General features: G+C 42.4%; 1 protein-coding gene across 8 annotated transcripts in view; it reads left to right on the top strand.

Annotated features, from left to right (window-relative positions):
* FAM13C (family with sequence similarity 13 member C) overlaps positions 1 to 25,703 on the top strand; it is a 246,127-nt gene that overhangs the window by 45,413 nt on the left and 175,011 nt on the right. For all 8 annotated transcript variants that reach the window (XR_008445678.1, XM_054034905.1, XM_054034904.1 and 5 more), the window contains one exon: positions 16,887 to 16,930. Coding sequence is in view for 7 of the 8 variants with exons in the window: in XM_054034905.1 (XP_053890880.1) it covers positions 16,887 to 16,930 (44 nt within the window). In the remaining variant the exon portion in view is untranslated. The remainder of the gene's footprint in view (positions 1 to 16,886; positions 16,931 to 25,703) is intronic.

The following is a 25,703-nucleotide window of genomic DNA, read 5'->3' as shown; positions in this document are numbered from 1 at the left end:
AGGCCATCAGTCTGCCCAGAGCAAACCCAATAACTCTTCTTTGTTGTACCCACTCTGACGCATGTTTAAAGAAATTTATGTTCAACCCTAGGCCTTGGCTACACTTGCAGATGTACAGCACTGTGAGTTAAACACATTCCTATTCTGGCACCACCCTACCTAGGATCCGAGTAGGTTAATCGGAAGGGGTGTTTCTCTATGGTTCTCCAGGCACTTGTGGATCACCGTGGGCATTTCATTGACATTAACACAGGCTGGCCCGGAAAGGTGCATGACGCACGCATCTTTCAGAACACTTGGCTGTTCAGGAAGATGCAGGCTGGGACTTTTTTCCTAGAGCAGAAGATCATGGTAGGGGAAGTTGAAATGCCCATTGTGATCCTTGGAGATCCCGCTTCCCCATTAATGCTGTGGCTCATGAAACCCTACACAGGGAGCCTTGACAGCAGCAAGGAACGGTTCAACTACAGGCTGAGCTGGTGCCGAATGACTGTGGAGTGTGCCTTTGGCTGTTTAAAGGCCCGCTGGCGATCTCTGTATTGGAAGCTGGACTTGGCCGAAAACAACATCCCCCCGCAGTTATATCCGCATGCTGTGCCCTCCATAATATTTGTGAAGGGAAGGGTGAAAGCTTCACTCAGGCATGGACCTCCGAGGTTCAACACCTGGAGGCTGAATTTGTACAGCCAGAGAGCAGAGCTATTACAGGGGCCCAGCGCGGGGCTGCAAGGATTAGGGATGCCTTGAGGGAGCAATTTGAGGCTGAAAACCAGCAGTGATATCTGGTGCCCTGCACGGGAGTGAAGTGTAGTAGTTCCAATCTTTAGGAATCAGTGTTTGCTAAGCAGGCTTGCAGTGCCTGTTTATTTCCTGGGCTAAGGAGTCTTTTATTTTATGCAATAATAAAGAATGTTTTCAAAGCCAAAAATCCATTTATATAAAAGAAAAACATTTTTTTTATTGAAAAGAAACAAGGGGGTGGAGTGGGGAACAGTACAATCACAGATTCGTGTACGTCCTGTCTGGTGTGCTGTGCAGTGAGTGCTGCACTTCAGGATAGCTATACTGCATGGTGATGGGGGTTGAGTGCAGAGGGTAAGGGTTGTGGTTTTCAGGGCTGGGTGGTGAAGATACTGGTGTTGGAGGCAGCGGGTGGCATGAAGAACACAGAAGTTGGGGAAAGTGGGTTGGAGGTGACAGTGGAGCACAACGGAAAGAGTTTTGGGACAAGGGCTGTGGGGGGAGTGGCATTTGCGGTACTGCTCCTCTTTCTGCATGGCTACGAGCTCCTGGATAGAATCTGCTTGGTGCTCCAGGATGCTTATGAGCCGATCAGTGCTTTGCCACCAGTGGGCGGTGCTTTGCCGCCAGTGCGCTGCATTTTCCTGGCGGATCCTGCTTTCTCTCTCCCTCCAGTCCTGTGCTTTCTCATTCTCTTTAATAGATTGCCGCATCACTTCTTGCAGCATGTCTTCTTTGCTTTTTTGCGGTCTCTTCCTGAGTCTTTGCAGTCTCTGAGCAGGCGATAAGATGGACGGCTAGGGCTCAAGGTTGATGCAGCTGTATAGGCAAAAAGCAATATTTAACAGAGGCAGCATTGTTTATACCAGACAGAGTAATGATTCCCTCCCGCACTTAAGGAGTAGAAAACACACAGGGTCTACACAATAGCATAATTTTCCTGTCCGAAACAGAGTACACATATCCTACGGGAGCCTCAAAATGGTGAGCAAGGGGGATTGATTGTTTCAGGGCTGCACTGTCCTCTGGGTTTCTGTGCCTTGGGGAGAGCCAACAGCTTCAGGGGGCACCTACACTGAACACTGTCCCAACCTGTTCCACAGGAGTTCGTCCTGGATGATATCTAGCTGCTGAGGGTGACCTGGGAAGCAAGGGAGGGTCTTCTACTGCAATGCGGCTTCCGCCCTGGCCCATATGCAGCTTGCCTGTGTGCAGCAATAGTCCCCCCGCCCCTCGCGGCACAGTGGTGTGGACATATTAGCCTAGCTGGGACAAGGACCACGGTGGCTCTCCCGATAAACCTGCGCAAGCGCATTGCACATGTTCTGGATGAGACATTCGAAGAGATTACCTAGGCCGATTACCGCGATGTGATAAACCACATCAATGCACTATTCCGCATCTAGGCATGCATGCCTAACCTTCCTCTCCCAAAGAGCCCACACCAAAAAAATTTCTTCCCCCCCCAAAAAAAACGCTTACCAGGAACCTGCTCTTCTGTTTGTCCTCCACCAAGTACTCCCCACTGCGACTGTCTACCTTCCTCCTGGCTCGAGAAGAGCTCCTGGCTGCATGGCTCCAGGGATTCCGGGGTTTCTCCATCCGGCTCACCACCATCACTCCCATTTTCCTCCTCCTCTTCCTCCTTCCACCCCCACACCGGCTCTGAAGTGTCCATGGTGGTGCTCGGAGTGGAATGGGGTTAACCCCAAGTATCACATCCAGCTCTTTGTAGAATCGGCAGGTCGCGGGGGGAACACCCGAGCGGCCGTTTGCGTTGCGGGCTTTGCGATAGGCACTCCGCAGCTCCTTCACTTTAATCCTGCACTGCAGGGCATCCCGGTCATGGCCCCTTTCCATCATGTCCTAGGTATCGTAATTCCTACTGCTGGAGCACAGTTGGGACTGTACAGCTTCCTCCCCCAAAACATTGATGAGGTCCAGCAACTCACCATTGCTCCATGCTGGGGCTCGCTTGGCGCATGGAGGCATGGTCACCTGGAAAGATTCGCTGATAGCACTCCACGCCACACCGGGCTGAGCAAACAGGAAGGGGATTTTTAAAATTCCCGGGGAATGTAAAGGGTGGGTCACATGGTTGGTTACCTGAGGCCAGGGCAGTAGAGTTTGAACTGATGACCAGAGTGGCTAGAACAGGCATTGTGGGATACTGCCGAATAATTCTGGAGGCCATTCACCGTGCATTGGGCGGCCACACTGGCGCTGCAGCGGCAGTGCAATACTCGCTATTCCTCTCGGAGAGGTAGAGTACATGCAGCGCTGCAACCACGGAGATACCGTGCTGCAAATGCCTTGCCAGTGTGGACAGGGAGTGAGTTACAGCGCTGGGGGCGGCTTTACAGCGCTGTAACTCGCAAGTGTAGCCAAGGCCCTAGACTCTCTTTTTGGGAGTTGGAAAGATGAACCACAGAACAGTCAACATTAATATGCTTTTTAGAGGAACCAGACCTAATTTAGTTCTTCTTGTCCCATTTTAAATATTTACTCCTCCTTCTTTCCAGTGGCCATTAACTGAAGTTTTTGACCTATGCACTAACTAGGCAAGTAATTTTACACATCCTCAGCAGTGTACAGAGGAAATGAGCATAGACTCTCTCTATTAATATCTATCCTTATACAAACAAAATGTATTTTCAGTTCTTCAGCTAATGAAGCACTGTGGGAACTAGGCAGGGAAGGGCTTGGGAATAACTCTACAAGGAAGAAATCCAAACGTTTGTTGGCAAAAGCTGCATAATGCAATAAGTTTGCTTGGTAAGAGCCAACAGTAACAAGGACCTGGACAGCAGTTTCAATAAAAAGAGGCACTGAAATTTTACATGCTGCCTGGATACAGAGAAATCCCAAAGATCATTTCAAAGAATGCTTACTTTTTGTTTTATTACAGTCACAATACTTGGGGAGAGTGGAGGGGAAGAGGAACTAGAATCCCAAATGGACTGTAGGAAAGCTCTTTTATTTCTCTTACTTTAGTTCCAAATTTTCAATAAGAAATCTATCATTTTCTTGCTACATAAGACTGCAGTTTAAAAAAAACATGTGTTGGCTCAAAGTCAGCAAGAATCAGAGTCTTAGCATCTGTCACTATTAAACTTTAATAAAAGTTGCCATAGAAGCAGCTTAGTATTGTTATAAATTATGAGACTGCAATCAAACTTAATGTTCATCACCATTATAAGGATTTCAAAGGAATACATTCATTAAGGAGCACTAGTTTTATAAGGGTCCCAGTGTAATTACTTTTACAATATATGTGAGAATTTTTTTGTGCTCTAGGCAAGAGTTTTACAGGATTATATGTGCTTGTCTGGATAGAATATGGACATCTAAACTGTTATAGATGAGGAGTGTTGCACCTTGTGGACTTCTGGTACATACTAAAAGCAACTGCATACAAACAATGTTGCAGGTCCATGAAGGCAATGAACCAGTTTATTGTAGAAACTACAAAAAACAAGGGGGGCCAGTATAGTGACCTAGAGCATTCTCCTTCTTTTAAAAAAGGCCTTTTAGTTCTGATCCATAGATCAATGCTTTTCACTTACTTGTGACCTCTTATTAATCAGTCCAGTCTCAAGCCTTGCAGTATCAGTCCTTATGGAGTCATATGGTGATCTTGAGTATACTGGTGAAAATCCATGGGGCACTTCAGATATGGCAATTTACACCAGCTAAGTATTTGCTCCATGGAGTTACTCTGAATTTACACTGGTACAAGAGAGCTCAAAATCTGGCCCAAGATTTGTAAGTAAATTAGATCTCTTATTAGAATTGTGACTGTCTTGTGTAAGACTAAGGACACTCAAACTATTCCTAAAGACCTTGGCATATGTAAAACTGTCATTGGGCTACTTGAATACTGTTAGATCCTAATATTTCTGCCTACCTAGTTGTAACAAAGATGGGGGGGAAATGAAGACACTTAGTGTCATTCATGTTGCCAATGGAAAGATACCCACGTACTTCAGATCAGCTCCCAAAAGAGGAATTGGAGGAAATTCAGGCTTAGAACTTGCAATGCATTATATATGCTGAGTATTGTTAGAGTATTGATGGAGGAGAAATGTAACTAATGCACCTTGTCTTTTGAATGTTAAATTAAAACTAACATTGATGCCATCTGGAACTGTTGCTTTAACTCAGGAGGTGCCACTTAAATAGGCTTCTTCAGTTTTTTGTAATGTCTGGGCCAGAACAACATTTTAAGCATAACAGGGATGCAGCATGAGTCATGTTTGTACATATGATTGATTCATCTGTCTACATCCAAAGCTGAAACAGGAGAGTTTGCTTTGGGAATGATTTTTGTTTCTAGACCATAAAACACTTATTTAAGGTTACATTCTAGAACTATGTTCAGCCTTTCAGTACTCTCTACTGCTACAAATTAACTAAGGAAGTCCAGGAATTCATGCAGTTTGCCACATGACAGTAGAGCTCTTTGCCTGTAATCTTTTTCTCTTTCGTTAGTTGCTTTTCTCTACAAATTATCTTCCACTCTCTTTCTTTGTATTTTATTAAGTAACAGGCTGAGCTACAAATTTCAAACTCAAAGAAAATATGTGACCAAGTTACCGTTGCACCAAGTACTAAGTACAGCCTTGTTTCTCTTGGATTGCTCTTTCCAAGAACCAATTCATAATATATTATTATATTATCAGCACATAGGTTAATAGGCAGCAAAGAAGTTGCTAGTAAATGCATTAAATCTAGATAGCTAGCTGGGCTTTTCTATTCAATACACTTTACAACAGTTAATGCTCATCAAGGTCAATTTGTTAAGAGCTTCATATGAATGCAACAATGAAAGATACCAATCTTCATACCAGGAGGATAAAAGTGAAGAAAATTATATCATGTGTGGCATTAGGAAAAATGGTTCATTTTTGGTTGCTGAGTCCAAAAATAAATCAATAATGCTGTCATAAATTGGTTTTGCTGGGTCCAAACATAATAAAATATGTATAATATTTTGTTAACTGTACAATATTGCACCTGGCCACTTTGGAAACATTTTTGTGGTATTGGAACAGTGCATAAAAGCCTGAAACACTCACAAAAGTAGAAGGGAAATATGAATAGTAAAATAATTAGTTACAAATTTCAAATAGTTAAGAAAATAATCAAATGAAGAAACAGTTAGCACACATCACCATGGAATAGTAAGATATGTTGAGTGACATAGAATAACAAATTAATATCCTAAGGAGGAATAACTGTGGTAAAGTCCTTAATTAAAATCATTCAGATAAAATTAAATTAAAACACATCTTTAATGTATCATTACACCTTTTCCTACACAATCCCATGTGGGACTTCTCCCCTCCCAAATGTCTAGCAAAAAAATAGTAACAACTAGATCAATATATGACTCTAATTTTCTCTTATCTGATCTTCAGTAGTGTGTGCTTCAAGGGTTCATATACATATGGATCAGGTTTTTCACTCTTTTCCCTACTGCATTAAAAGAGAAAGTGCTCTCATTGTCTGATACTGATGAAATTAGCTAGTATTTTTAAATCTGTGATGGTTGCTGCAAAACTTGACATTGGTTTTGTTTGTCTGCCAGGAACAGTGTCTCACTGAGACTCTATTTCCCTTCCATTTTCTTAAGCAAACTGATCAAATAACTTGGTTACTTCAGAAATCTGTCTTGTCCTTTGATTTAACATTACTCACTCATAATTAGTTGAACACCACACCCGGTGCCCCTGAGAATAAATATCAGATTCTCTGGACTGTGCACAATTTGATATTTGACACTAGCGTATAATGGGGAAGTAAATACGCGCAAGCACGGACATGCACACACACAATCAGTGGCAGGCACAGTAATGTGACGTTCAGAAAATCCACTAAATTAAAATAATTTCACATGAAAGAAGAAACTTCTTTAGTATTTCTTGGCACAGTTGCCAAGTCCCATTTGAAGAACGTTGGCAGGCTTTTATGCCTTTCTGGTAATTTAAGGAGAGGAAAGTTAAATGTTGACAATATTGACAGTTGAGTCACTGAAGCACGTCTAGGTCTGGTTCCTGCTGAGGTGAACTATGCAGGAATAACATTTAAACCTGCAGTCCTGAAATGTAATGAAGTAGAAATGCCTGATAATTTAAATACAGTAGGCCAGCACTAACGTAGAACCTTTACCTGAACATGACTTCAGAGTTATTGTGCATTTTCTATTACCGGTAATTTGTATGCGAGATTGGTATACAGTATACCAGTACACACATTCATGGTATAATTCCTTCACAATAGATCCTGCTGCTGGCTGGAAAAATAGCTACTGAGCAACAATATTGGTTTCTTACACAATGTTACACCTGCCATGTGGTAGATTAATGAGTTCACATAGCAAGTTTTGTGAAGTCAAATGCAATTATGACATAATTGGAATTACAAAATGTGATTATACTGACAACTCTATTTTAAAACAAACAAAAACAACCTTGTTAAATGGAGTCAATATTCATCAGATGTATCACTAGTTTGTCTAAAAAATAAGAGCTAAACCAAAGCATTGCCATAAAAAAAAATGCACTTTAGAAAGCATCTAAATTCATAGTTAAGGCACCACTTTGGAAGCTATGGAAAAAGCAGTTAATATCACCCAAGCAACTTTAACTGTGCCTTCAGATCGCCATGGTGAAAGCAATCAGAGATGGAAACAGCCTTATCCATCCATCACACTAGTTCCTCTCTTCCGTGACTAGCAAAAGTTCAACTCTTTACTAGTAATTGTATGGTACTTGTGCAGACTCCAAGCTTTTTATGGTAATACACAGCTTGTGGAAAGATATACATTTACAGATGCCTGATAAGACAGCCAGCTCTACTGTTCACAAAGGTTCCCTGTGCTGCTAATTATACAAGTATCATAAGGTAAAGAGTTAATGTGTCGGGGGAGATTCTCATGGCACAAAAGGGGGTTAGGCACCCAACTTATGACTTTCCATGAGATTTTGATGCCAAACTCCCTTAGCCCTTTTGAAAATCTCATTCCCTATATATGTACAAACCTTCTAAGGGGCGATCACGACATGAGATTTATATGGAAAAAATAGAGCTCACTGTGGAGACAGTATTGGAGTAATGTAATTATGAAACCATTAATTTGCTTTCCCACAGTTTCTAATGTTTTTTGTTTTGTTTTAAAGTTGATGAATTTCTGTGCTTTCATGAAGAGGTTTTTTTCCATTTAAATATTCTTAGGGTTTTCTTTTGCTTTTTTTCAAAAGAGGTTGCTGGCATATGTGAAAAATTAATTCCAATTTAAAGGGTTGTGCTTTTGGGCGGGGGGGGGGGGGAGGGGTTGGCCTGGGAACTTCTTTGTTTTTCAAAAATAGTTTACGAATTTCTCAGAAACAGAAGAGCTGGCAGACATAAATAACACAGGGACTCTGGTGGACCTCGGAACTGGAAGCTGTGCAGGGATGGAGTGTATTCCAATCCAGGTGGCCTCTTTTTCTTGCACTCTCCCAGCCAGGGCTGGCTCCAGGCACGAGCATTCCAAGCAGGTGCTTGGGGTGGCAATCTGGAAGGGGCAGCAGTCCGTGTGTTTTTGCCGCCCCGAGCAGCGCGTCGAATTGCCGCCGCAGACGGCAGGGACAGTCGGTGTGCCATTAGGGCGGCACACGCATTTCCACGGCGGCGGCAATTCGGCGGCAGCTTCTATGTTCAGCTGTCCACAGTGGCAATTCAGTGCGCTGCTTGGGGTGGCAAAAACAGTAGAGCCAGCCCTGCTCCCAGCCATTCTTCCCAAACCTATGTAGTTTTCCTAGTTCTTCCAGACAGGAGTCCCTTGTCTCCAAAGTAGTTCCTTGTCTGTCACTTCTCACCATGGCCATCCTCACCTATTCCAAGCAGACTTCATACAATTTTGTTGGTTATAGGCATGCCAAGCAGTGTATGATACATATAGTATATCATTTTCTTAATTTTTTTCTTTAAATTGTGCTTGTTTTGGTATTTATGCAAAAACCTGTTACTATCTAGCTTCTTGCTGTCCCCCCTTCCCCTCCCTCTGCCCAAAAGCCAGTTATACTCCACTAGTGTAGCACAGCAAGATCAATTCTGGGTTTTATAGGTCAAGCATTATGAGAAAACTTTTGAAAGGCAGATAAAAGGAAAGTGTTTGAATTCCCATGTCTTCAAAATACCTTGTGTAATTTGTTTGAAACTTACCAGAAAAAGTTGAAGTTTCAAGTAGATGGGTCTAGTTTTGCGTGGATTGAAAGTTGGTTTTAAAATGAAATTAGCTTCAACCTTAGCTTAAAAAGAGCCTAGCACCACTCAGTAGTATGGACTTTACAATAATGTTGCATATTTGACATTTTCCTCAGCATAATTCTATGGAGAACTAGGGATCATGTTGTTGTTGTTATGATGATACAATCTGAGTTTTCAGTACAGATCTTCAAAGTTGCAATGAAATGAAATCCATGTGTATTATCTAAGGTCTAAAAAGTATTTTTTTTTCCTTTTTGGGAGAGAGGGGACGGGAGGAGGGAAGGAGCAAGATGGAAGGAAAATTTAACACAAAGCCAAAGTATATTTTAAAATACATCCACCAAAAAAGGGAATTTAGAATTAAAACTGTTACAGCCCCATTTAATTAGGTCATTACAACAAAGCCTGTTTTGAGGTTCATAACAGTGTTATCTCGCTTATGTGCAGCAACAGGAAGGCATACTGTGCTCACAGATTTAGCTCAGTTTCAAGTTCTCTTTCACTTGGCACAATGCTGTGATTCAGTTTTCACACATTGGATGGATACTCTTCTTTAATATAAAATACAAGTTTCGTTTCCATTAGTTAAGAAAATCATAGATTTTTTTTTCCAGTTTTTTTTAAAGCTTACTTTTACAAACTTTTGGCCAAATTCAGACTGAAAGTATCTCACTAAATTTCTTATGAACTTAGACATTTTATGACGTGGCCAAGGTGTCATTGCATTATGAGAATTTCAGAAAGGCTGTCCTTATCAAGTCTCATTTAAATTAGAAGGGAAAAGATGGCAAAAGCAAAAACACTTTGCAAGTAATAATTTGTAGTAAACTCTGACAACTTCAGTGATACTTAAATATCTTTTTCTAATCCCAATATCTAATTGTGGTGGTAGATGCTAAACATCTATCTTTGAATGTTTGGTTATTTTTTATAAATTCATGGTTTTTCAGGATTGTAATTATGATGCCACCCTCTTCTTCTCAGTCAAACCAATACAGATGTCTGCTTAAACTCTCTCAAATGCCACTTGTTTAATAATACGTAATCCCAACAACTAACGGGTACTTCTGAATTCTAATGTCACTAATTATAATGCAGGTAGAGCATTGGCAAAAGATTTTACACATTTTAGTGATGCATGACTTTCTTCTGCATAGAAATAATGCATCACAGGAAAACTGAGTGATGAGCTAGAAATATTTGCTATGGATGACTTAGTCTGAAGTCATATAACCACAAGACTGCACCAACTATTAAATACCATATTAGACATAGTGATGAAATATTTTAAAGAGATCTCTAAAGGTACACATCCATAACAATGCTTATGAGCATTATATAATTATATTCATAAAATGAAATCTTAATAAGAGTTTGTATTGATTGTCATCAACTACCCTCCCATGGAAAATGCCTGCTGTTTTTGCAATATAAATCTATGCATAGTTGAGTTTTGTCTCGAACTCTGAATATGAATATAAATTCTGGTTATTTTCAGTTCAGCAGTTTAGTAAATAAAGCGATGTGTTTGTGGATGACTGAATGTCTGGAGAGTAGTTGAACCAAGTGATAATAGCCAATTAACAAAAAGAATACAAAGTACTGATTCAAAACATGGTGGGGAAGGTGGTGGGTAAGCAAGGTGTGTATCTTTAGAGTGTGTTGTTACAACTTCTCTAAAGATTCCCACTCCTGGAGGTAAATTCATTAGTGTATATGATGGCTATTGCTGGTTCAGATCCTGGCAGAGTGCACCCGTGGTGAAAAGTCCACCGAGTTGCAAATCGTGGAATACAGACATGGGGCTGAAGAGGGCCAACACAATCATAAAAGGTGAGAGGTACTTGCTGGGGAGGGGCTAAAGCTAAGGCAACTAAGGAAGACTGCTAGTTCAGCACATCTCCACTGTAAGCTCCAAGGAGGCTCATAAGGAAACCTTAAACTGGGGGTGTCCCTTACCTTACAGACCCTGCTATTATCTGATCATTTACCTCAGATTTAGTCTTCTTGAGGTCCACACTGAAAGAAAATGAAACTCTTCTGGATCTTTTAATACCCTTTCCCCACAAGTAAGCAGACTTAGTTGTGTTCTGGTGGAGCAATCGCTTTAGCTGTGCTTGACACCTCCATATGTAAATAAAATTTCAACAAATACCTGTTCTTAAGGGGGGCTCTACCCTGTATTCCTGTGATTGACAACACCAAACTTCAGACAGGGGCCCAGTTTCCTTCCAGTCTTCTTGGAACATCAGGATTCCTTCTCTGTTTGAATAGGGTTCTTTTCAGTGTGTCTAAACACACTGCATAATATAACAGAATCCATTCTATCACACCTCCTTTAAGACAGGGATTTTCAAAAGATCCTAGAGGCTTTACTCATTCATTAGAAATATTAGCTACAAAAAGGGCAGAAGGTTTATCTTGTGCTATTCAATGGTAATAAAATAATAGTAATGACTGAAAGTAGCCTTTGTTTCGCATACTGCTATTTACAACAGACTGATTGCATTGAACATAGGTGAAGATTTGTCTTCAGCATATATGATTCTCAGATCTAATACTAAGCTGATCACAAAACTATATGGATGCAAAGGGATTTTCCAGTTGGTTTCATGAACCACATCCCTGATGGTTAACAGTCAAAGCAAGAAGTTAAAAAATCCTCTGAGCCAAAGCCTAGTTTGAAATGGGCCTGATAATGCACCTCTTTGGAAAAATATAGTTGGACACAGAATATCATTTACTTTCCAAACAAGTTTTAATCTGCAGTTAGTTCCAGTAAAAGAATGTGTTATCTGTTATCTTGGCTTCAGAGAACCCATTTTTAAATTCTTGGAAGCAATTACTAATTGGCACAATTTCTTGCAACAGTTGCCAAGATCCTTGGAGAATCACTATTTTTACTTAGAGAAACCCATATGAAATAGTAGAACAATTCAGTATACTCAAGTTGCTATGAAGTAAATGTTGAAATTGTCTGTTCTAATGATATATTGTTTATATACCTGTTCTAGTCCTTCGGCAGAAACATAATGTATTAATACATATTTCCAGTGTGGTCTGATTTCAGGAAGAATCTGACAAATAACTGCTCCAGTTCAAGAAAGCACTTATAAGTCAATTTTGTTAACCATGTGCTGAAGTGCTTTCCTTAATAGGAATGCTTTCCTGAATCGGGAGCAGAGAAGGTTTTGGTGAAGAAGCTTCCTGTGAAGCAACAGATTATGAAGGGGGGAAAGGCAGCTATTAAGGCCTCTTGGGGGTATAGTAGAAGTTGACGTCCTGCTTAGCAACGTTGTCTGATGTTCCATTTTTGGTCTGAACCTTGATAGCACTTTGATTTTCATTGTTTTGGGCTTTTTTTTTTTGGTCTCTGAGTTTAGCTGGGTCGTGTGGGTTTTCTTCCTTGGGATTAGTGTGAAGAAAAGGAGCGGAAGTGAATGAACATAGTTTCATTTTGGCTGAAGGTTTGTTGGCTGCTACAGTTTATATTCTCCAGCTCTGAAAAGTAGCAAATAGTAAGGGAACTCAGACTTGCAGATGGAAGAAGAGCCAAAGAACTCTGAGGGGAGACTGCTGGGTGAGGAAAGTGGACAGTGGAAGCATGTGACTAAGAGAACCAGGCAGAGGAAAAGACGGGCTAGTGAAGGAGAAATAGAGCTCAGGAACAGGTTTGCGGAGTTGGAAAATGAAGAAGGGGCACAGCAGGTGGTCACTGAAGGTGAGAGGGCAAGGAAGAAGAGAAGAGCAACTAGTCCTATAGGAAGAGGGGAAGAGTCAATGGCGATAACACCAAATATGAGCCCCAGGAGGATACGGGATGGATTGCAAAGGACAATAGAAATCAAGAGGAGTTGCAGCCAGAGGGAACAGGGGATAGACCGGAGAATTGCACCATCACCAGGAAAAGGCAGGTCTACGTGATTGGGGACTCCTTACTGAGCAGAATAGACAGGCCTGTAACTAGAGCTGATCCGGAGAACAGAAAAGTGTGCTGTCTGCCGGGTGCTAAGACACGGGATGTGGACCTGAGGCTGAAGAGGATCCTAATGGGAGCAGGAAAGAATCTGCTGATTATCCTTCATGTGGGAACAAATGATAAAGCTAGATTCTCACTGGAATGTATCAAGGGAGACTATGCCAGGCTGGGGAAGACGCTTAAGGAAATCAAGGCTCAGGTGATCTTCAGTGGGATTCTGCCTGTTCCTAGAGAAGGGCAACAAAGGTGTGACAAGATTATGGCGATCAACAGATGGCTCAGGCAGTGGTGCTATAAGGAGGGCTTTGGGATGTATGGCCACTGGGAGGCATTCATGGACAGAGGACTGTTCTCTCGGGATGGACTTCACCTGAGTAAGGAGGGAAATAGACTTCTAGGATGGAGGCTGGCACAACTGATTAAGAGAGCTTTAAACTAGGAATTTGGGAGAGATGGTTGGGAGATGTCCAGGTAATCTCCACGCTGGAATTTAACATTGAGAGGGAAGAAAACAAAGTAAGAAAGGATACACCCGTGGGTATGAGAATGGACATAAGGAGGAAGGGTAGTGTAGATACCAGTCTAGTAGATGATACTGGTGGTAGAATGTCTGTGCCTAATCGGGTAAAGAATGTCAGTGAAGCCAAACAGCAAAAATTAAGATGTTTGTACACTAATGCAAGGAGCCTACGTAACAAAATGGAGGAACTAGAGCTATTGGTGCAGGAAGTGAAACCAGATGATATAGGGATAACAGAAACATGGTGGAATAGTAGTCATGACTGGAGTACAGGTATTGAAGGCTATGTGCTGTTTAGGAAAGCCATAAATAAAGGCAAAGGTGGTGGAGTAGCATTGTATATCAATGATGAGGTAGACTGTAAAGAAATAAGAAGTGATGGAATGGATAAGACAGAGTCTGTCTGGGCAACAATCACATTGGGAAAGAAAGCTACTAGAGCCTCCCCTGAGATAGTGCTTGGGGTTTGCTACTGACCACCGGGATCCGATTTGGATATGGATAGAAACCTCTTTAATGTTTTTAATGAATTAAACACTAATGGGAATTGTGTGATCATGGGAGATTTTAACTTCCCAAATATAGACTGGAGGACAAGTGCTAGTAATAATAATAATAGGGCTCAGATTTTCCTGGATGCAATAGCTGATGGATTCCTTCATCAAGTAGTTGAAGAACCAACAAGAGGGGATGCCATTTTAGATTTGGTTTTGGTGAGTAGTGAGGACCTCATAGAAGAAATGGTTGTAGGGGACAACCTTGGTTCAAGTGATCATGAGCTAATTCAGTTCAAACTAGATGGAAGGATAAACAAAAATAGATCTGGTACTAGGGTTTTTGATTTCAAAAGGGCTAACTTTAAAGAATTAAGGAAATTAGTTAGGGAAGTGGATTGGACTGAAGAACTTGTGGATCTAAAGGCAGAGGAGGCCTGGAATTACTTCAAGTCAAAGTTGCAGAAACTATCAGAAGCTTGCATCCCAAGAAAGGGGAAAAAATTCATAGGCAGGAATTGTAGACCAAGCTGGATGAGCAAGCATCTCAGAGAGGTGATTAAGAAAAAGCAGAAAGCCTACAAGGAGTGGAAGATGGGAGAGATTAGCAAGGAAAGCTACCTTATTGAGGTCAGAACATGTAGGGATAAAGTGAGAAAGGCCAAAAGCCGTGTAGAGTTGGACCTTGCAAAGGGAATTAAAACCAATAGTAAAAGGTTCTATAGCCATATAAATAAGAAAACAAAGAAAGAAGTGGGACCGCTAAACACTGAGGATGGAGTGGAGGTTAAGGATAATCTAGGCATGGCCCAATATCTAAACAAATACTTTGCCTCAGTCTTTAATGAGGCTAATGAGGAGCTTAGGGATAATGGTAGGATGACAAATGGGAATGAGGATATGGAGGTAGATATTACCACATCCGAGGTAGAAGCCAAACTCGAACAGCTTAATGGAGCTAAATTGGGGGGCCCAGATAATCTTCATCCAAGAATATTAAAGGAACTGGCACATGAAATTGCAAGCCCATTAGCAAGAATTTTTAATGAATCAGTAAACTCAGGGGTTGTGCTGTACAACTGGAGAATTGCTAACATAGTTCCTATTTTTAAGAAAGGGAAAAAAGTGATCCGAGTAACTATAGGCCTGTTAGTTTGACATCTGTAGTATGCAAGGTCTTGGAAAATTTTTTGAAGGAGAAAGTAATTAAGGAAATTGAGGTCAATGGTAATTGGGACAAAATACAACATGGTTTTACAAAAGGTAGATTGTGCCAAACCAACCTGATCTCCTACTTTGAGAAGGTACAGATTTTTTAGACAAAGGAAATGCAGTGGATCTAATTTACCTCGATTTCAGTAAGGCATTTGATACGGTTCCACATGGGGAATTATTAGCTAAATTGGAAAAGATGGGGATCAATATGAAAATTGAAAGGTGGATAAGGAACTGGTTAAAGGGGAGACTACAACGGGTCATACTGAAAGGTGAACTGTCAGGCTGGAAGGAGGTTACTAGTGGAATTCCTCAGGGATCAGTTTTGGGACCAATCTTATTTAATCTTTTTATTACTGACCTTGGCACAAAAACTGGGAATGTGCTAATAAAGTTTGCGGATGATGCGAAGCTGGGAGGTATTGCTAATACAGAGAAGGACTGGGATATCATACAGGAAGATCTGGATGACCTTGTAAACTGGAGTAATAGTAATAGGATGAAATTTAATAGTGAAAAGTGCAAGGTCATGCATTTAGGGATTAATAACAAGAATTTTGGTTATAAATTGGGGACACATCAGTTGGAAGTAACAGAGGAGGAGAAGGACCTTGGAGTATTGGTTGATCACAGGATGACTATGATCCGCCAATGTGATATGGCCATTAAAAAAGCTAATGTGGTCTTGGGATTCATCAGGCGAGGTATTTCCGGTAAAGATAAGGAGGTGTTAGTACCGTTATACAAGGCACTGGTGAGACCTCATCTGGAATATTGTGTGCAGTTCTGGTCTCCCATGTTTAAGAAGGACGAATTCAAACTGGAACAAGTACAGAGAAGGGCTACTAGGATGATCCGAGGAATGGAAAACCTGTCTTATGAAAGGAGACGCAAAGAGCTTGGCTTGTTTAGCCTAACCAAAAGAAGGCTGAGGGGAGATATGATTGCTCTTTATAAAGATATCAGAGGAATAAATATCAGGGAGGGAGAGGAATTATTTAAGCTTAGGACCAATGTGGACACAAGAACAAATGGATATAAACTTTCCCTATAGCTGAGGGCGATTGGATACAGGGTTTTGGTTCAGTCCACTAAAGTGCTAAAATCCTGTCACAAAGTGTGGATCTGGACTAAACTTTCAATATTGAGGGAAGTTCAGATCCAGAGTTTTGGTCTGAGCCATCTCTAATTTACTTAATACTAAAATGTAGAGTACTGGAAAAAAACCTCTGATTTTTCTAATAAACAGGGCTCTATTCTATATTATTACTTCAATATAGATTCCATACAAATGCACTCTAATTTTCTGAGCAATTTTCTTGTACTTCTATTATTGCTGAGTTAATGTATTACTATTCCATATGTAGGAAGAATGCCATTAATAATAATTTGGTAGAATTGTTAAAATATATTTTAATATTTAAAATGTGATTGCTTTCATAACAGTTTCTATTAAAATGCTGTTAATAAGTTTTCTGTTCCCTCAGAAGGAATGTGAGCTAAGAACATTTTAGGGTGCAATCTTAGCTATTACAAGAAAATTACAAGCACTCAAATAATTATGGAATATTTATTAAATAATTACATTTTCTCCTAAAAATGGACAAGACCACCACAAGCAACCTCAGGCAAGGTGGAGTCTAGCTGAAAGTATATGGGTTCTGAATGTTCTATGTTTTTTCAGAAAAACAACCTAGAAGACGCAGAAAGAACCAGTTACCAGTTAAGGTAAGATGAAAACAACAGTTATTCTAAGTGTTGTTTCAATGTTTCTGGCACCATGTACTGGTTAGTTGATTTGTGTCGGGGGATAACCTGTTGGGAGCTGCTCTGTAGCTAAGAAATTAGTTTTAGTCAAGGGGTTACTGGTGATATGCTCAGCATGAGGCCTGGTCTACCCTGGGGGGGGGGGGGGCGAGGGGAATCGATCTAAGATACACAACTTCAGCTATGAGAATATCGTAGCTGAAGTCGACGCATCTTAGATCGACTTAGAATCACTTACTTCGTGTCCTCTCAGCACGGGATCGATGGCCGCCGCTCCCCCGTCGACTCCGTTTCTGCCTCTCGCCATGGTGGAGTTCCGGAGTTGATGGCAGAGCGATCAGGGATCGATTTATCGCGTCTACACTAGACACGATAAATCAATCCCTGATAGATTGATCACTACCCACCGATCTGGCAGGTAGTGTAGACGTACCGTTAGAGACTGGTCAAGGTGAAGTGTCATAAAAAGCAGGCTGTGAAGTCAGTTTCTCTGTCTCTGGCCCAGTGAATATTTATACATACAAAGTGGAACAATTGCAACAGGAGAGAGTGAGTGAAATTTACCCAAGAATAGTGAACAGCCTGGTGGTTAGGGCACTCACCTGGGATTTGGATGTGACATGCCCCAGTGTGCAATCTGGACTGTTGGATCATTATGCCACCTTAATTCTCCATTCTCGTGTGCACTAGGCTCTGCTTTGCTGTGTGTGAGCTGCCACTCACCCCAGCATCCAGCATGCAAGTTACCCCCAGACATATACCAGATTGCTATGCCCAGCCACTCTTGAATTACATATAGAGTGACCTCCACATCCCTGGTCCGAGCCTTGTACCCGAGAAATTACTTCTGAGGGGATTCTGCACCAAAACATTAAAAATTCTGCAAATGTTATTTGCCAGATAAATGTGGAGGTTCCAGCATGGCATTGGGGAGCACAGGACACTGGCTGCACAGAGGTGGGAGATCACTGTGCAGTTCCCTTTCCCACTCCGGGACATGGACTCAGCAATGAGGCTGCACCCAACCCTGACACAACGCAAGGCCTGGGCCTGCCCTGGAAACACCCCAGAGCCCTGCCCCTCCATGCCAGGTGCACCAGGTGTGGGCAGGCAGGCTTAGCAAGGCAGGATCCAAGTGTGGGGGGGGGGCAGTGTGGGTTGAGAGAGTTCTGTGTGGGGCAATCTGGGTGTGGGCAGCTCAGTGGGGGATCTGGGTGTGGGGGGATCTGGATGCACAAGGGCTTGTTGGGGGGGGTTATGGATGCAATGGCAATGGGACTCTGCAGGGGGTCCAGGTGAAGGTGGGGATCCGGGTGCAGGTGACTCATTGGGTTGGTCCAGGTTCAGAGGGAGTGGGGCTCATTGGGGGGGTTCTGGGTGTGTGGGGGGGTGAGGCTTGGTGGGAGGGTCTGGATATGAGGGTGTCTGGATGCACAGGAGTGGGCAGATGCCATAGCAGCTCCCTGTATAGTGATCCCTTCCCCTGCAGCTAAGGAGTGATGGGTGCAGGTTGCATGTGTTGGTGGGTGGGTGGGTTGCAGAGCTTTCTTCAAAAGGGGGGAGAAATCCGGGGGTGGGTCTGACCTGGCAGGGGAAAAGGAAGTCCTGTCCTCCTCAGCCCTGCCGGGACTAGCAGTTAAGCCCGGCACAAGGTAGGAGCCACCAGCCCCACAGTGATTTACCTCTCTGCTGGCTGCCCTGGGCACCTAAAACATACTGCTGGGGAGGGTCGCATGACCACTCTCGTGGCTTCCCTTTGTTTCCCCATCAGAAAGTCATTTTTCTGCAGGGAAGCAAAGAAATCTGCAGGCACATAAATTATGCGCATTTGCAGTGGCGCAGAATTCCCCCAGGAGTAAGAAATGTACCATCTTGTACTGTTCAATTACTTACTGAACACTACAAGTTCATAAGGTCCATCAGTTTGACAAAGAAATTGATCATGCACCAGTTCCAGTTAACCTGAGTAGATTTCCCCAAACACTTTAGCCGAAAACACACTGGTTTAAATTAAATATAAAACAGACTATAGAAAGATAGATTTTAAGTGATTAAGTGGTTTGGCATAGATGATCAGAATTGGTTACAAAAGGAAAGAAAATATAAAATTGCAAGCTAATTCATGAACTTTACCATGCTAATAATTCTAAAAACAGAAGGATTTTTCTCACCCAAAACGTCACAGCAGTTCTTGCTAGTTGGAACACCTAGTTAGGATCAACCCCTCCTATACTGTCAATGGAGTTTCTTTGTCTCTCCAATGACCTTGCTTCCTTGTGTAGAGATGTAGGAGGAGAGGCAGGAGAAGTGATGTCACTGCCCCTCATTTATACTTTTCTACAGGTGCTAGAAAAATCCATGCTGTGTCATGGAGTTAGGCAGCCCCCATAGCCTATGTGAACTTCCCATTATCCTTCACATGAACAGCAAATTCTTGCTCATACCTTTTGTCCATGTGAGCCATGGCATGTAAGGCCTCTGTGTTTACAGTTTCTTTGCTCTCTCTGAGGGGTTAGTCTGTGGACCTTTCCCAGACACTCAGTATATTTCAGTGACAAACATATCGCAGACTCTCATAACTTCATATATAATAATGACACACATTTTGACAGAACAAGGATGCTCAACAGATTATAACTTTCCAAATGATACCTCAGAAGGTATACTTTGTACAAAACATATCCTCATCATATTGCAGTGGTGATTATGAACGTTTTAGGCGCTATTTTGAGATACACTGCATCACAGTGGGAGACCTGGAATCAAGTCCATACTCCAAATTAAGTCCTGCTCTGACTGAATGTGGGGGGCCAAATCCAGGGGAAGTGCCCCAACCACCAGCTCTTAGCTATTCTGGAGTGTGTGTGTGTGTGGGGGGTGTCTCTTGTTTTTTATGACAAATATTGAAAGGTCTCAGCATCATCCTGAAGTGGTTCAGGGCTTCTCAGATTATGTCCCAGAGTGCTTTGGAAAACCGGACATAATAAAGTATTCCTCTTAATATGCTGCTGCTTGCTATGCCTAATAAACTGCATTAGTTAGGAAATGGATTTGAGTGAACTAGGAATAAGAAGAGGTCTTAGAAAAAGCAATTAAAGAGAGGACAAACCACCAGCATCTCTCAAAAGCTATGGAAATGCTAATGGAGCAATGAGCAGATACAAAATATCATTTGGTAGACAATAGGAGAAAAAATTCAAAGGACGTTACCTCCAATTACAGAGCATAGTGCCTCATGGTATTTAGTCTTTAAATTGGTTTTGGTCATTTTTATGTAGATAAATAATTCTTTGTTCATTGAAACTATATCTTCTAACTAATATTTTTGTAGCCTGTGTGGGCTGTGTTTAGTAGGAGACAGTGGGAGTGTTCTTCTAAGGTTCTCCTTTAGCTCAGTGATATCCTCACTTTCATCTCTCTCTGCCCATCCAAAGATGCAGTGAGATCCTTCTGTGTCTCAGACACAAACACAGCTACTGATTTGAGAGTACATTGGTGCTGCAAACTCATACCATTTCATATCAGTCACTCAGGTCTGTGTAAGGATGTACATGTGGCCCTGGCAATCTAGACCATTCCAGATTTGTAGTTCTACCCAAGAATGGGCACCTACAGGAGCAATTCTTGATGAGGAATCTATAGATCAATTTTGAGAGGCCAACATTGAGTATGTCTGTTTATATTATTAGCAATCCAAAGTTACATGCTTAATAATTATTAATGATTTAACAGGTTGCGATATAGTAAGAACTGGCCTGAACCTTTTCCCCTCTTGAGAACAAAACTAGAACTAAATCTCTATGAAAGTTTAAAAAACAAAACAAACAAACAAACAAACAAAAAAGCCCCAAAGGCATCACATCAGTGGTGTCCACACCTACTCCAGTTAAAATCTTCGTCAGGAGCAACCTAGTGGCCAACTCCTTGAAGATGACTCAGTTGATAAGTACCAGTGGGTCTTAGTAATCTTTCCAGTGGGCAACGGTGAATAATAATGTCAAATGTAATGGCGCTCTAAAGCTGTCCCACAAGTATACCATCAGGTTGTAAAATTACAGCTGATCTTAAAGAGAAGGGGTGTATCATGAGAATTTTAGACTAATTACACTGTGCAGATAGCAGGGAAGATCCAGGGTGCACTTTAAACTGTAAAATACAGGGACCATGTGAAAGGATTATTGGGTCTGGTTGACACCTACCTGCTGCACTGGAGATGAGGGGTCAGCTATCCATCTGGCACTTGGTGGTACCCACTACTCCAGGTGGGAAGCTGGCTATCTACCATACCAACCACTTCACAGAAGAGACCTGTCACATAAAAGTAAACTCTGAAGGAGTGAATTGTGTGTCAAGGGAAAGTTGTGGTATGCATCATTAATATTGACAACAAGGGGAAGGAACATAAGCCAAAACAGGGAAAGAATAGGTTAAAGGATTTTTTTATATGTTAGATATATTCGAGTCAGCAGGGCCTAATGCAATTCAACCTAGCTAACTGAAGCAATCTCAGAAAGGTGAACAATTATCTTTGAGAACTCAAGGAAGATGGCTGAGGTCTCGGAGGACTGCAGAAGAGAAATCATAATATGTATCTTTAAAAAGTGGAATAAAGAGGACCCAGGGAATTAGAGACTAGTCATCTTAACTTCAATATCTGGAAAGATAGTGGAACAAATTATTGAACAATCAGTTTGTAAGCACCTAGAGGATAATAGGATTATAAGAAATAGCCAGCATGAATTTGTCAAGAACAAATCATGTCAAACCGACCTAATTTCCTTCTTTGACAGGCCTAGTGGATGGGGGGAAGCAGTAGACATGATCTATCTTGATTTCAATAAGACATCACTAATGAGATCCCATGGGGTCAGTCCTAGATCTGGTGCTATTCAATATTTTCATTACTGATTTGAATAATGTAGTGGAGAGTTTGCTTATAAAATCTGAGATGACACCAAGTCGGTAGGGTTTGCAAGGACTGGATTAGGACTCAAAATGACCTTGACAAACTAGAGAATTGTGAACAAGATGAAATTCAATAAAGACAAGTGCAAATTACTTCACTTAAGAAAGAAAAATTAAATAAACAAATACAAAATGGGAAACAACTGGCTAGGATCTGGGGGTTACAGTGGATCACAAATTGAATATGAGTCAACAATGTGATGCAGTTGCAAAAATGTCTAATTATTTTGAACTATATTAAAAGGAGTTTCATATGTAATACACAGAAAGTAATTGTCCCACTCTACTGTGCATTGGTAATCAAATGTGTTGAGGACACACAATTAAGTATTCTCAAAAATAATCATTTTGGTTAATGTTTAATCTTTTGGTAAATACTGTGACACCCTGGCACCCCTATATTCACCACTGTCATGTAATTAGGCTAAGTTTTGTACAAAGTATGCCTTGTGAGCTATCATTCTAAAATTCTTGATCTGCTAGACAGTAATATCTTATTGGATTGTATGCAGGGCCAGTGCAAGGAAGTTTCGCGCCCTAGGCGAAACTCCCACCTTGTGCCCCCCCCCCAGCCCTGCAGCAACTCCCCCCCCGTGGCAGCTCCCCCACCGGGGAGTCGTGCAGCAGCTCACCACCCCAGCTCACCTCTGCTCAGCCTCCTCCCCGAGCACCCCGCCTCCGCTCTAATTCTCCTCGCCTCCCAGGCTTGCGGCGCCAAACAGCTGATTGGCGCTACAAGCCTGGGAGGCGGGAGAAGTGGAGCGGCAACCACGTGCTCGGGGAGGGGGCGTAGGAACGCTGTAAAAAAAATTTGGGGCACCGCTTTTTGGTGCTCTCAAATCTTGGCACCCTAGGCAACTGCCTAGTTTGCCTTAATGGTAGTACCGGCCCTGATTGTATGTACTATCGTTGTATGTGAAGTTATGAAGTTTGGCTAAGTATCTGTATCTCCTGGGAGAGCAATACAGTAGTGCACAGACAATCCAGGAAGTTTTTGGAAAGTGTAGGGGACAATTTCCTGGTGCAAGTACTGGAGGAACCAACTAGGGGCAGAGCTCTTCTAGACCTGCTGCTCACAAACCGGGAAGAATTAGTAGGGGAAGCAAAAGTGGATGGGAACCTGGGAGGCAGTGACCATGTGATGGTTGAGTTCAGGATCCTGACACAAAGAAGAAAGGAGAGCAGCAGAATATGGACCCTGGACTTCAGAAAAGCAGACTTTGACTCCCTCAGGGAACTGATGGACAGGATTCCCTGGGACAATAACATGAGGGAGAAAGGAGTCCAGGAGAGCTGGCTGTATTTTAAAGAATCCTTATTGAGGCTGCAGGAACAAACCATCCCGATGTGTAGAAAGAATAGCAAATATGGCAGGCAACCAGCTTGGCTTAACAGTGAAATCCTTGCTGATCTTAAACGCAAAAAAGAAGCTTACAAGAAATGGAAGATTGGACAAATGACCAGGGAGGAGTACAAAAATATTGCTCAGGTATGCAGGAGTGAAATCAGGAAGGCCAAATCACACTTGGAGTTGCAGCTAGCAAGGGATGTTAGGAGTAACAAGAAGGGTTTCTTCAGGTATGTTAGCAACAAGAAGAAAGTCAAGGAAACTGTGGGCCCCTTACTGAATGAAGCAGGCAACCTAGTGACAGAGGATGTGGAAAAAGCTAATGTACTCAATGCTTATTTTTTGCCGCTGTCTTCACAAACAAGGTCAGCTCCCAGACTGCTGCACTGGGCAGCACAGTATGGAGAGGAGGTGACCAACCCTCTGTGGAGAAAGAAGTGGTTTGGGACTATTTAGAAAAACTGGACCAGCACAAGTCCATGGGGCCAGATGCGCTGCATCCGAGGGTGCTAAAGGAGTTGGCGGATGTGATTGCAGAGCCATTGGCCATTATCTTTGAAAACTCATGTTGATGGGGGAGGTCCCGGATGACTGGAAAAAGCCTAACGTAGTGCCCATCTTTTAAAAAAAAAGGAAGAAGAAAGATCTGGGGAACTACAGGCCAATCAGACTCATCTCAGCCCCTGGAAAAATCATGGATCAGGTCCTCAAGGAATCAATTCTGAAGCACTTAGAGGAGAAGAAAGTGATCAGGAACAGTCAGCATGGATTCACCAAGGGCAAGTCATGCCTGACTAACCTAATTGCCTTCTATGAGGAGATAACTGGGTCTGTGGATGAAGGGAAAGCAGTGGATGTGTTATTCCTTGACTTTAGCAAAGCTTTTGATATGGTCTTGCACAGTATTCTTGCCAGCAAGTTAAAAAAGTATGGGCTGGATGAATGGACTATAAGGTGGATAGAAAGCTGGTTATATTGTCGGGCTCAACAGGTAGTGATCAATGGCTCCATGTCTAGTTGGCAGCCGGTTTCAAGCGGAGTGCCCCAAGGGTCGGTCCTGGGGCCGGTTTTGTTCAATATCTTCATTCATGATCTGGAGGATGGCGTGGACTGCACTCTCAGCAAGTTTGCAGATGACACTAAACTGGGGGGAGTGGTAGATACACTGGATGGTAGGGATAGGATACAGAGGGACCTAGACAAATTAGAGGATTGGGCCAAAAGAGATCTGATGAGGTTCAACAGGGACAAGTGCAGAGACCTGCACTTAGGACAGAAGAATCCCATTCACTGTTACAGACTAGGGACCGAATGGCTAGGAAGCAGTTGTGCAGAAAAGGACCTAGGGGTTACAGTGGACGAGAAGCTGGATATGAGTCAACAGTGTGCCCTTGTTGCCAAGAAGGCTAACGGCATTTTGGGCTGTATAAGTAGGGGCATTGCCAGCAGCTCGAGAAACGTGATCATTCCCCTCTATTCGACATTGGTGAGGCCTCATCTGGAGTACTGTGTCCAATTTTGGGCCCCACACTACAAGAAGAATGTGGAAAAATTGGAAAGAGTCTAGCGGAGGGCAACAAAAATGATTAGGGGGCTGGAGCACATGACTTATGAGGAGAGGCTGAGGGAACTGGGATTGTTTAGTCTGCAGAAGAGAAGAATGAGGGGGGATTTGATAGCTGCTTTCAACTATCTGAAAGGGGGTTCCAAAGAGGATGGATCTAGACTGTTCTCAATGGTAGCAGATGACAGAACAAGGAGTAATGGTCTCAAGTTGCAGTGGGGGAGGTTTAGGTTGGATATCAGGAAAAACTTTTCACTAGGAGGGTGGTGAAGCACTGGAATGGGTTACCTAGGGAGGTGGTGGAATCTCCTTCCTTAGAGGTTTTTAAGGTCAGGCTTGACAAAGCCATTGCTGGGATGATTTAGTTGGGAATTGGTCCTGCTTTGAGCAAGGGGTTGGACTAGATGACCTCCTGAGGTCCCTTCCAACCCTGATATTCTATGATTCTATGTGGCACTGAAACATGTTGTGAGGTTGAAAACACCCACAAGCAGCCTTTCAGGTACAACAGTAAAAAGGGCGAACGATGTTAATGGCTTATTGAGGAAATGCATACAAGCACAAAGATTACCCCAGGAACTGTGTACAATAGAAACCTCTCAGAGATAGCACTACACACTGGGAAAGCACACAGATCTCCTTGGTTTTCTGACACCCCTGCACTTGATGAAAAGAAAGGGGAAGAAACTGATGGTGGAAAAACAAAGGATGGTACAGATATAACAAATTCCTCCAACCCTATGCCAAAGACATATTACAGGCCAAGAGGACATCAGCCATAGTTGAAGCTTACAAATCACACCTCAAGAAGCTATTCAATCTTGAGTACCTACATCAAAACCAAGCACCAAGTGCTG

Source organism: Malaclemys terrapin, chromosome 7, assembly GCF_027887155.1.
Source record: "Malaclemys terrapin pileata isolate rMalTer1 chromosome 7, rMalTer1.hap1, whole genome shotgun sequence".
NCBI lineage: Eukaryota > Metazoa > Chordata > Testudines > Emydidae > Malaclemys > Malaclemys terrapin.
Note: the sequence above shows the minus strand (reverse complement) of the source record. Positions and strands in the feature narration are given on the sequence as shown.